This window comes from Rhinolophus ferrumequinum, chromosome 5, assembly GCF_004115265.2.
Source record: "Rhinolophus ferrumequinum isolate MPI-CBG mRhiFer1 chromosome 5, mRhiFer1_v1.p, whole genome shotgun sequence".
Taxonomy (NCBI): Eukaryota; Metazoa; Chordata; class Mammalia; order Chiroptera; family Rhinolophidae; genus Rhinolophus; species Rhinolophus ferrumequinum.
This window is the reverse complement of record NC_046288.1, coordinates 7,924,271-7,937,351: the sequence shown is the minus strand read 5'-3', so window position 1 is coordinate 7,937,351 and position 13,081 is coordinate 7,924,271. Positions and strand designations below refer to the sequence as shown.

Sequence of the window (13,081 nt, the reverse complement as noted above, 5' to 3'; positions counted from 1 at the left end):
AAAAAAAAAAAAAATTCTATTCTACCAGTTCTCTGCATCAATCCTTGGTGAAAAAGAGCAGCAGTATCATAATGAACCAATGTGGAAATTGTAGACAAGTGATTAGTAATGGACTAAAATTATATTTTTACATTGGTGAGCTTCAGATCTGAATATTTAGAGGGGAAAAAAATGTTTTTCCTCTAAATGACACAATTTGCCCAAAAGTTAAAAATAGGGTTGCTGTACTTGAAATTCATGTACGTAAAGAAGTGCTTATATAAAATACAACTATGCTCTTACTTTAAAAGTCAACTGTTTGCATCTACTTTTTAAGGTAACAAAACATCTTTATTTTTTTTCCAGAAAGAAAAAGAATTATTTGTATTTACATTGTATACCAAAAACTAGAGACACATTTTTATGTCTTTATACATAAAGAATTTATGACATATTGAAATACGACTGCATATATCTGTATTTCTAGTGCCTAAACCAGTACCTGGCACGTAGTACGTGCTCAATAAAGGCACACATCTGTTAAAGGAATCAATCAATAACACTATATCCTTGTTATGTTTTACATCTATGGCCTACCCCCTCTCCATTATTCAAAAGAGCATCTTGTTAATTCTGTTCTCAATTACCATTTGGAGCATTACGTTCTTTGCTCACTGCATCTAGAACAAGTTTGTACAAAGAGCTTATTCTATTGATTTCTTTAAATTTTTGTGTTAGCGTCTTATCGTTGAAAGTCTGTGGCTGGGTTGCTTTTTGATTTCTAATCACTGACACTAATCAAAGGTAAAACAAACTCTTGCCATCCAACTTATGCTGGCACATTTTTACAGTATGCTTACAAGTTGCTTTATCAACTTAGAATACAGAACCTCAGGGGAAGAAAAAAATACGATGTTCCCTTAATATTCAATAACAGTTTAAGAAACTGAAAATCATACCTGGAACATTCTGAATGATATTCGCCACTAAGGCACTAAAATGGCATCGTATATCCTTCAGTGTGTCAGAGTCTTTTTCATTTTCTGCTTCCAGGAGTTGTCTAGTTAAATCTACATACTCCAATAAAGTGTTGTTGAGGAAATGTGTTTCATTATCAAGGCCACCACTTGCACTGAAAGTATTGAAGAAAATAAATGATAAAGAAAATGTGATTTTAAACTATAAATCAAAACAATTTCCTAATAATCAAAATCACAACTTTCAATGGTCATGGTTGTGTGCAATGTAACATTCAAAAATTAAATGAACACAATTTGGGCTTACTTAAATATAAAAATAAATGGTGCTTCTTAATCAAGGAACTGCTACTGAAATTTATATTATTCAATTCCATATCTAACTTTAACTATTCTGCGTGCCAAATGTTATTTCATCTCTGTCAAATCATAAAGCTTTTCAAAATAAGGAAATAAGGAGTCGTATGGGCTAGGGAGGATCAGTTCAGAAAGGTAGAGAGGATGTACTGAACTATACATTCTCATAAATGCCATGCATCTTCATATTATGCCTTTAGCACTGTCTATCAAATATCCATCAGGTACTTATTCTCAGCAAGATTACCTGACAGGTATTATTTGGGATACAAAACCATAAGGGATACAAAACCTTCAAGTAAGACTGTTGGTTTTCAAATCTTTTGTCTAGACCTATGGAATTGCCTCAAGAAGCTCTGTAGTAAGATTCTCCTTGAGGCAAGAGCTCTGCGACTAGAACGAGAAATTACTGACTGGAAGGGGGTCATTTGGTTAGAATCAGAACTCTCGGATTCTTGTCTTGTTTCGTCAGAGATTAAGCATGTGACCTGTATCTACTTTAGAGCATTTTAGTAGGATTATAAATGAATTACTATATATGAAAGGCCCAATAAACTACTAGTGCTACATAAATGATCAGATATTACATTTATATTTATTTTGGTCAGCTTTTCTTTTTTATATTTGAAAAGTAGTTCTAAAAAGATGATTTTAAAAGTAAAATTAACTTTTTTACTAGTTGTGAATAGCTTCTTATAAAATCACAATGGTACTACAGTACATTAAAAATATCAGTCTATAACTAACAATAAAAATATGTTGAATGAATTCAGGATGAAAATTTTTCCTTTATTCCTTAAACAGGTGTTTTTAAATTCTGGGTCATGACTGATTAGTGAATGGGAAATGAATTTAGTCGATTGCAACCTGACCCAAGAATAAAACATTCATTCATTTAACAGATATTCATGGACTACCTACACTGCACATAGGGTTGACTGGGTGAATAAAACAAATATCCCTGCCTTCTTGGTATTCAGAATTCATTTTTTTTCTTTTCTCTTAACCAAGGAAATAAAACGTCCATAACAGCAATAGCCTTATATTCATTTCTCTTAAAAAAACAAAACCAAAATACACAATTATACTCAAAACCATACTGCTCAACAATGAGTAGTTTTTGCAATGAAATTTTAAAGATACCAACATCTTGTAGTTCCCCAAAACAGTACCATTTAAAGATTCTTCATTCACTAACATTACATTAAAAGCAACCAGGAAAAAAAAAAAGATTCAGATATGTATTTGGTTAATTTTTTGCATCAAGCCCAGCAAGTTTCAAAATTTATTGTTCCTAACTTGAGCTGTTTTGTTTTTGTGAAGGGCAGAAAAAAGAATGAGGTTTCTTTTTTCTTTATTTTCACTTGATTTAAATTTACCATTAAGAAAAGTATACTAATGGTTTAAATTCTCTTAGATTAAAGCTGTATTTCAAAAGCATCTGTCAAAAACACTTGATGCTAAACTATGAACCGTGTTAGGTACACTAAGAAATAATCAGGACAAATGCTTAAGTAACAATACTATACTTCTTTGATGATCAACATATCTTTTTCTCAAGATCTCTTTTCAGTGAACTTTTCTTGGAAATGGTCAGATCCATTTTTGTTCCTCCTTCGATGATCAGGCAACACCATTAACCTCTTTGGAAATAGTTATTTCTCAACCAAAGTTGATGACGTTGTCCTTAGGGGGCTGGTCTTAGTGTCAACGCCTTTATTCTAGCAATAACCCCAGGTTTTATGTTTGCATTTGTGAAGAATGAAAACAGTTAAGAATAATGTTTGTGGATTTCATATTTTTTCCCAGCAGGATAGATTGATAGTTGATTGGAATAAATTTGCAAACTGTATTATGTCAAGCTTTCAAATACATGATTTTTACACGTCCTGAAAATCTTATAAATGAGGTAAGACATAGTTAAATAGGTCACAAAAAAAGAGGCTACTGTCTAGATTTGCATAGATTACTAGAGTCCAACAAATATCAAATATCATAGGAACATTATACCCAACTTTTTCCTGAAGCAGACCAGTATTAGTGGTGGATTTATTACATTTTTTAGCCATTAGTTAATTTGGTGGATACATCTTTGACTGGTAAATAATGTTGATAGCGATGCAGACAAGTTTTTGTTGCAAAGGTCCTTTTTTGTTTTTATATAGTTCATGAGAGAAAAAATACATTCCCTAATAATTTCAAAGTTTTAAAAATCAAAATCTGGGGAGGCTGGTTAGCTCGGTTGGTTAGAGCGTGGTGCTGGTGGCACCAAGGTTGCCAATTTGATCCCCCCATGGGCCATTGTGAGCTGTGCCCTTAAAAAAAAAAATTAAAAATAATAAAAATAAAAATAAAAAAATCCAGTACCAACCTGTGACTAATGACACCAGCATCTGCCAGCAATTCAAATATTCGTACCAGTTGTACTCGTAAAATATCTCGACGCCTGCGCCGTTTCATATTCTATTCCAAAGATACAAAGATATTGATTAAAAACCCTTCAGAGAAGTTGACAGAAAACTTACTGGTGTAACTTGGAAAGAATACTGTGAATAACTTAGAGTTTTGGGGCTTATTAAAATTATTTTGGTTATGCAGTGTAAATTTTGAGCACTCCGGTAGCTATTGTATCAAAGAGATATGTGTGGGTAAATGGAAATGAACAAGCCAAACAAAATCACAAATAAAAGTTTTAGTAGTGATACCCCTTGTATGGGGAAAAAATAAAATTCTAGTTACTTTTGAGTGATTTGCTAGTCTGAGAGTCGTAGAAGAACTAAAGCAGTTAGTAAACTGTTCTCTTTGAAGTGACACACACACAAAAAAACCCTAAGATACTCCCAAAAACATGACAGAAGGGCAGAGAAAATATCACAAAGGGGACTGAAAAATCCCCAGATTTTGCTCATGACCGCAGTTTTCTATTTAACAAATAATTTTGACAGAAAAAATAAATATAAACCAAAACAAAACATCTTTGATCGTTATGGTAATAATAAAAATGATTGTCTTACTAGGGTCAAAGTTTTAACTCCTAGAATAATGGCTATAACAACCTGATTCTGCTTCTAACAAGACCTCATATATAGTAGTAAGATACAGATCGCCAATAGAGCACTATATTTTACAACCCATTATTTCATTTATGATGTAGTTTTTCTAACACAGAGCAATTTAAAATGTATTTATTAGTCTTTCACTTTCATGTCCAGTGTCTAATTTTCTGCGTTCCACAAGCAGACCAATTTGCTGATAACCAATTCATCAAATTTTCTAGATCTTTTAGCGCTTTATGAAGTTTATAGCAATTCACATTGAACAGGATGGTTCTTCACAGACTTTGAGAATTTCTGTAATGTTATGGTTGACCTGTTTTCATTTTGTCGCCATAGAAAGATTGTGAGTTTAAAGCTCTCACAATGTAGCTTACATTCAAGGCAATTCACTGTACATATCTATTCATTTGCCATGATGACCTCTGCCCCCTGAAATTTAGAAGTATAGATACTGCCACTTAATTTTGTTTCCAATTCCAGTTTCCTCTAATAAACCATCCTGCACTATTAACCAACATGATCACTCTGAAATGAAAATCTAATCAGTTACAAAATGGGGTACTATCACTACTCTATAGGGTTGAATTAAAGATGGAGTGAAGAAGTACAGATGCTATTTTAAAGTCTCTAAAAGAGTAGCTATTATCACCATCTCCCTCTCCTGCTGAAATTCCTCAGTGGATCTCCAAAATTAATGGCAGTGATTCTCAGTGTTCTACATCAGACTCATCTAAAGTGCTATAAAAAAATAAAAAAAGATTTCTAGGCTCCCCTCTAGAAATTCTTATTCAATAGGCCCAGGAATCTGTCATTTTTAGCAAGCTCTCCACGTAATTTTCAGATGCCAGTGCCACATGGGGACCACCAGTGTCCTGGATAAAGCTGAAATCAGACACCTTTCATGAGATAGTTCTTATCTTGCTTTCCAGTCTAATCAATCACTGTCCCCCTTATATAATCACACAAAAGAATCTGCAATGTCTAGATTCTTTTATAAAGTTTGCAAATGCTGTTCCTCCACCTAGAATATCTTTCTCTTGCCTGTCCACTGGGGAATCATCCTTAAAAATTCACCTCTAATATCAGTGCTTCATCTATAATGCCTTCTCTTACTCCATAGGCAGAGTCGGAGGCTTTCTTCTCTTAGGTCATAGAATCCCTGATCTATGACTTTATTCCTGTGTGTAATACACTGTTATAATTATGATTTACGTACCTGTCTGTTCCACTAGACCTGTCGTTTTCTAAAAGCTGCTTAGAAGCTGACATTTATCTGTAGATTTGGGGATCTAGACCTGGGATTGGTAAAAATATAGCCCATTGCTGTCTGTTACTGCAAATAAAGTTTTTAGAATATGGCCACACCCATTTATTTAGTAGTCTAAGCAGCAAAACTACATAGCTGAAACAGAGACAGTATAGCCCGCAAAGCTGAAAATATTTACTATCTGGCCCTTTACAGAAAAGGTTTGCCAACCCTGATCTAGACCTGTCTTCACGAGCAATTCAACATGTTTTACATGTGTTTCTGCATAAGATCCCCTGTGGGGGCAAAAAGAGTTTTGTATGTTTTTAAAAATGTGGAAAACTGTACTAGGCAATCTTTTGCTTATTTACTTCTGAATTTCTGTTGGTATAATGTGTAGAATAAAGAAGACAAGTGTTTGCCATATAAATATTTAACGATAAGAAAACCACACAGCTTACCTCTGGCCTTCTTTCGAGTGCTTCTTTAATTATGGGATGCAATTCTTCTATTAGTTCCCTAGAAGAAAAATGTTATACTATACATTCTTTTAATTAATAGCTAAGCAGACATAATCTGACATCCAGTGCAAATATTAATATAAAGAGGTAAACTGACAAGTGTTAATCCTAATCCTACTGTTTTAAACACTTTTTTTTTGTTTTTTGGTTATAACACATGCACATGTTGAACACTTAGAAAGCAGAAGAAATGGTATAAGCCACTTATTTTAATTTGTAGAGATAAGTACTATCAAGATTTTTGTTCAATCATTTTGCAGCATACATACATTTCACATAGTTGAAACTCAATCGTATAGAAGATGATATCCTTTTTTAAAATTTACTTAAGACTAGCATAATACCTTTCATGTCATTAGTTAATTCATACTATTCTAAGAGTAGGACACCATAACTTTCTTAACCATTTTCATTTATTACTGATTCATTTTTATCTAATTTTTAGTATAAACAATGCCTCAGTAAACATCTTTGTACATCAATCTTTGTCTCTTTCTGATGATTTCCTTGGGATTCTTAAAAATGGAATTAAAGGCTCAAAGGATATGAACTTCATGAGCATAATAATTTTATCTTTGCTTCTATCTTGATTTTAAAATGAAAATATGCTCATTGTAGAAGATTGATAAAATACAAAAAGCATAAGAAGAAAATAAAATCCATCCACAATTTAATCATCTATAGAAAACTACTACAGACATTTAAAGTATTTGACTCAGAATTGTTTCTATTTATGGGAATTTTTTTCTTAAGAAGTTGAGATCATTTTTGTATTCCATTTTTTCTATTAGCACAGCAGTGTTATTTACTTGTCATAAAATAATCTTCCCAAACTTCATTTACAATGAATGCTAACCCACACCTAGAGACATACTGCAATTTATTACACTATTCTTTGTTATGCATGTTACCTTGGATCAAAACATCAATACCACCTCTTATCAATGGAGGACAATCTCAAAATAATAATTCAGGGCACAGCAGGCAATAACCAAGTAGAATCTCAGGCAAAAATGAAGGAGTTAATAATTAATATCAAAAATATCAAGAATGATATACTAAGTTGGTACAAAAGTAATTGCGGTTTTTGCAATTTTTAACCTTTTAAACTGCAATTACTTTTGCACCAACCTAATAAAACATGTATATAAATATTTCTTTTAAAAATAGACTAATTCTCTTAAAAAAGAAGGGGAAAAACTGCAGTTTTAACCAATAGATCAAGATTATATATAGAATCACTATGTAAATAAATTGGGTAGGAAAATATTAGAGATTTGCACAACATTTTATTTCTAGAGCATATTTATACATAGTATATATTTGATTCACACAATAATTTTGTGAAGAAAATAGGGTAAATCTTATTTATTCAATCAAAATGGGGGAAAAAAGACTCCAATAAATTAAATTACCTGTTAAATGTCACATGGCTATTTAACGGGTAGAAAGACTGATATGCAGCTGTCCTGATAGTAAGTATTCTATCACACCTTCTCTCCTAGGAGCCACAGTTACTCTTTTAGGGCATAGAGAAAACATAGAATTACCTAAAAGCTCCTGGGTTGGTCCTGCCAAGGCCTAGGACAAGGGACTCTGTGATTTCCATGCTCTCAGAGCGCATCATTGGAACTATGTGCTTAAACAAGGATGAAGGGGATGGGATTCCAATAATCTGGAAAAGAAAAATTATATTTGTAGCACCTACTAATGGTAGCACATCTGACTAAATAATTTGACATTTCAACAATATTTGGTCATTTGGTCAAGGACAATGGATACATGAAATTTTAGAATGAATGGTGCTTCAAAATTCACCTGTGGTGTATATAACCCGAAAAGCTTAAATAATGAGTCCAATGTCTCATTGCAAGATCATTAACAGAACTGAGCTTTGTGAGTCTCTTAATTTCTTACAGCTACTCATCATCACATAACAGGCTGACTCCCATCAACAAATAGTCTATGTCTTTTGATCCGTACAAATGAAAACAAAATTACTTCCAAAAGAGTCATCGGTAGTAAAGTTAGACACCCAGGTGTTAGGCGTTCTCAATTTCCTTCAACCACCTCATACTCTTTTATGTCGCATCATGAAGACTAGGTCATTTCAAGTATCATTTGTATCACTACATAATTTAGGGAAATTCTAAAAAGATTTAATTATTTATATCATTCCTTTTAAAGAATACTGAGAAGTATGAGAACTACAGTTAATAGAATAAGGGAAAACGGGTGAAAATTTTTGCAGTTTTAAAAGGTTTAAAATAATGGAAAAAACCGCAATTAGTTTTGCACCAACCTAATACTTAAAACATATTCATTCTGATGAATTTAACGAGCATGACCCTTTTTCCCTGAAGAAAAATTATACATACAATTGATTCCAACTAGGAATCCATAAAAACAGAAACGGGATTTCTTAAACTTTTTTTTTCATTATTAGTGCAAGTAACGAATACACTTTTCAACCAAGTTACTTTACAGTCCTGGAAAAGAACTTCTGAAACATTACTTCTATGGTGTCATTCAGATTCCGTGACAGATGTGGAGAGCTTACTTTAGAATCAATGCTATAGCCACTGTCGGGGGTAGACGCCAGCGTCTCAGGAGGAGAGCACCTCACAGACCCTGCAGACGCTGAAGAGGATGCGGATGTTGTTGCACTGCAGCAAAGGAGGAGGTAATTTCTCCACAGGCCAACGTAGGAGTCACTGCTATTGGTAGTATTTACTTTCTTAGCATTGATGGGGCTACTGAGGAAAAAAAAAAGGAGAAAACAGGTAGATATAAATACAACATGTTTTGAGAATTCTGTTTTCTTTTTTTTTTTTTTAGCTAATGCTAAATTTCTATCAGTTTAGGGGAGATGGTTAGCATAAAGTTTTCATAACTACTACTATTAATAAATTTTTGTGGAATTATATGATATAAATGAATAAAATATTAGGCTGAAAATTAAAACATGTTACAGGATCTTTTTAACATTATCGGTTATTCCTGTGACCACAGTTAATATTTATCTGGCCACATTTTATAACTAACTATACATGCTCAATTCAGAAAAAAAGTAAAAACAAAATGAAAATCACCTTTAATACCACACTGTATATTCTTCTATTCACCTTTAATTCACATACATGTATCCAAATGCATGAATGTATCTTTTAACTTATAAAAATTGAATAATTTTCTTTTGTTTTATACCTGCGAATTATGCTTAACATATATTTTAAACACCTTTCATGGAAATTAATATACTTTCATGACATCATTTTTGATGACTGCATGCTATGCATCATTATAGAGATTATCGTAATTTATATAGCCAAACTTTCACTGTTCGACATTTTAATTAATAGCAATTTTTCCCCATTACACAATACTATATATCTTAATATATGCTTAATTATAATAAAACTTTAAACATTTTCATGGGTAAATTCCTGTAAATGGAATTGCAGAGTCAAAAGAATATCCACATTTTTAAAGCTTCTGTCAAATTTCTGTCTTTAAAGATTAGATCAATAAAATATTTTGGAACAATTTCATAAATCTTTCCAAACACCCAACTTCTATTGGGATTAAGGACTGAGGACAAAACAAAAAAAAGGAAAAATACTAACAGATAGTCCTTGCTTTAAATAAATTTATAATATAGTAAGACAAGTAATGCACACATACCACTTCATTAATTCATAAACAGTGTCACAGTATGTAAGAAAATGTTCAGAGCACTTGTGACAGCAGGAAAAAAAAAACAAAAACACCCAAAAAACTAAAACCTATGAAAAACCATTACCATCGTGTTTGCTGGGGAAGAGGTACAATAAAAAAACAAATAAAACAATGTCAGATGGTGCTAAGTTTGATGAAAAATAGAGCAAAAGGAGAGCTAGGAAGTGGGACTTATTTAAAATCTGGTAATTATGGGAGACTTAAATAAGATAAGATCATAAATGTCATACAAGGTGGCAAGTGTCAATCTTCATGAAAAAAATAACATCCAATATACGCTACCTGAGAATCTATACAGATATATAATTAGCACGTATATATAAAGCTACCAAAAATATGTACATTCAAACCCAAAAGAAGGAATGATTATTGTAGATAGGAGATATAAGCGAAGGCTTTAAGTATAAGCTGCAATTTGAGATGTGTCAGATATGGACACATTCTATAGCAGCAGGGGCTATAGAAAACAAATGCAGTTTCGGTTTGTGTGAACAAAAGCTCTTAGAATGGAAACGGAAGACCACATATAGTGAACTCTGAGAAGTTTGCTTTGGTTCAACATAAGAGCACATGAATACCACTGATTTAAAGGACGGAAAAAAGTAGACTGGAACGAGGTTTGGAGAGCCTTCCATCAGAGCCTAAGACATTAGGCTTTTCCAGGTGTTAGGTTCATATGCGCAAGTTATATGATGAGAGGACTCATTCTATGCAAGGTGATCAATGGCACACTAGATAAGGTGAAACCAGAAACTGAAACTTAGGTTCAAAAATTCTCTTCCATATTTAAGGACAAGAAGAAACTAACTGCAGGTTATAATGACATTGGTCAACATTCCATCACATTTTATCAGTTACTCCAAATCTTTACTATTATCCTCAAAACTACAATCCAATTCCACTATCCAATATCACTAATTCCTATTAGCCGATGGGCTTCCTGATAATGTCACCAGGAAAATAAGGGCATTGAGGTTGGTTTCTCTTTACTTCTCATCCTTTATCTACAAACGTATCTATATTGATCTTCAGATCCTTTCCTCACTAATTCTTTCATTCAATACAGATTCATTGGACACATATTAGGTACCAAGCACTGTGGCATTAAGTAAACAGACAATTACAACTTGGTAAGACTAGAACACGAAAAGGACAAAGGCATTATGAGACTATATCCTTTACAATTTTCATCTTCCTCCTTAATACATCCATACATCATGGCATGTTGTTTATGGGATTTCCAATTCATGTAACTTTTCAAACACATACATTATGAAAACTGATAGTCTACACATTTTTTATTTTTTAAATTTATGCTAGGAAAATAACTTACTTTATATCAACTTGTGGGGACAACAACTGAAGTCTTGTGTATGCAAACATCCAAGCATAGCTCACAGCTGTAGAGCAGTGTTTTGGAAGGTTTTCTTGCTTTAAAAAACTAGAGAGACTTATAATCCATGGATCTTGGCCTTGGGTCACATGTGCAAATATCCATATATGTGATGGGCTGATCACGTCAAACTGGTGGCTAATAGGAGAAGAGTTCCATTCTGCTAAGGTTTGTAAATCTATCGAGCTAGGGCAATACAACAATGTAGTCTACACAGAGAAAAAAAAAATCGATTATTGCACATCTCAGTAACTTTCAAAGTTTTGCCATATGAACTGCTTTAAACTATCAGTGGCCTCTTGGTAATTTCCACAACCGAGGTTCTAAAACAGGGATAATATGAGGTGCAAAATGGGCTTAAGGGAGTAGTGATTTCCTGAAATTGCACGTAAGGATTTTGTGTATGCACATACATGCATTTCTTTAGGAGAGATTCCATTAGTCTTAAAAGGATCTAAAAATCAAAAAAGTTAAGAATCATTACTTATATAATTCATATATGAATATGCAACTTTCGTGGGTGTACTGAAGCTGCTAGAGAACTCAAAAATAAACCATTAACTTTGATGCAGATGTGCCCTACATATGCTTAAGTGGAACAGATTGGAAAATGAGGTCCTCTCCTGAAGTACATATTCTTAAATATCTGTTCAATAATTTTTCCGAGCTCTTATGCTGAAGAGAAAGATTTACCTTCAGGGCAAATTGCATGTCATTCAAACAACAAAAACTGAACAGTCTTAAACTGAACTGAGGCTCAATTCACTTGACCATTCAATTGATACTTATAAAGCACCCACTATGAGCCAGGCACTGCTTTAGGCCCTAGAAGAGAGTCATCCATCACTCTTTTTGTTGGCATAATTCATGGTTAATCATCTAAAACAGAATTAGTTAAATTGTAAAGATTTATAATCACCTAGGTTAATAAAATTTTATTATTATCTCCTTCGGTTATACGTAACTCGTGAGTTGTGACTAAGTATTATCATACAGAAAGCACAAAAACCTCTTGTTGTTTTATAAAACAGGAAGAAAAAATTTCAAGTAGTGAAGTTTGATAGTTATTCTTACATCCATCTTGAAATCTTGATATGACCTTTTTTTTTTGTTCAAAGCCAACTAAGCAAGTTTGCATAAGCTTTTTTAGTAATGTAAAAAAACAAAGTAGTTTTCTTCATTTTTAATTTATCAAATTACATTATGAGTCTGGCATAAAATACTACATATTTACTCCATTGTACTTAAACATATGTGGCAAAGAAAATAAATACACTTATCGAAGGCAGAGTGCAAATTTTTGCTTCAAATTTGAACAATATTTTTTCCATAGTACTTTAACCAGTATATATGTCAAAAATACTATATGCCATGATAAATAGCAAATAACAGTCAACAGTAATATTAGATTTAAGAAAAACTTCTTAGATTGGAAACACTGGAATTTTACAAAGATAAAATATTTGTATTGCCATACGGAAGTGTACTGACCATAGAAATAAACGAGTGCCACTTTTTTAGGTGTGCCATTTTTTAAAAAGTATTCTTTCTTATTTTTAAACTACTTCACAGTTTTTAAAAACACTTTGTAATGCTTTACATTTGTAAAGGAAATTCATTATGTGTATGACTTACGTTCCAAAATGAGACTGAATAGCATTTAATCATTAGAATCGTTACATTATAGTTACAGAAATCATTCCAGTTACCTGATCAGCCCCAGTGAGATGTATGAAGCTCTCAAGAATGGATGGGCTCAGCCTGTCCATCACATCTATGGCCAATTCATCATCACCCTATAAAAAAGACATCAT

At 32.7% G+C, this 13,081-nt stretch overlaps 1 protein-coding gene across 15 annotated transcripts in view; it reads right to left on the bottom strand.

The window, feature by feature from the left end:
- FRYL (FRY like transcription coactivator) overlaps nucleotides 1-13,081 on the bottom strand; it is a 240,389-nt gene that overhangs the window by 69,984 nt on the left and 157,324 nt on the right. For all 15 annotated transcript variants that reach the window (XM_033105538.1, XM_033105539.1, XM_033105525.1 and 12 more), the window contains 7 exons: nucleotides 12,977-13,063; nucleotides 11,208-11,476; nucleotides 8,697-8,892; nucleotides 7,687-7,811; nucleotides 6,077-6,134; nucleotides 3,685-3,776; nucleotides 939-1,111 (listed from right to left, as the gene is read on the bottom strand). In XM_033105538.1, the coding sequence (XP_032961429.1) occupies nucleotides 939-1,111; nucleotides 3,685-3,776; nucleotides 6,077-6,134; nucleotides 7,687-7,811; nucleotides 8,697-8,892; nucleotides 11,208-11,476; nucleotides 12,977-13,063 (1,000 nt within the window). The remainder of the gene's footprint in view (nucleotides 1-938; nucleotides 1,112-3,684; nucleotides 3,777-6,076; nucleotides 6,135-7,686; nucleotides 7,812-8,696; nucleotides 8,893-11,207; nucleotides 11,477-12,976; nucleotides 13,064-13,081) is intronic.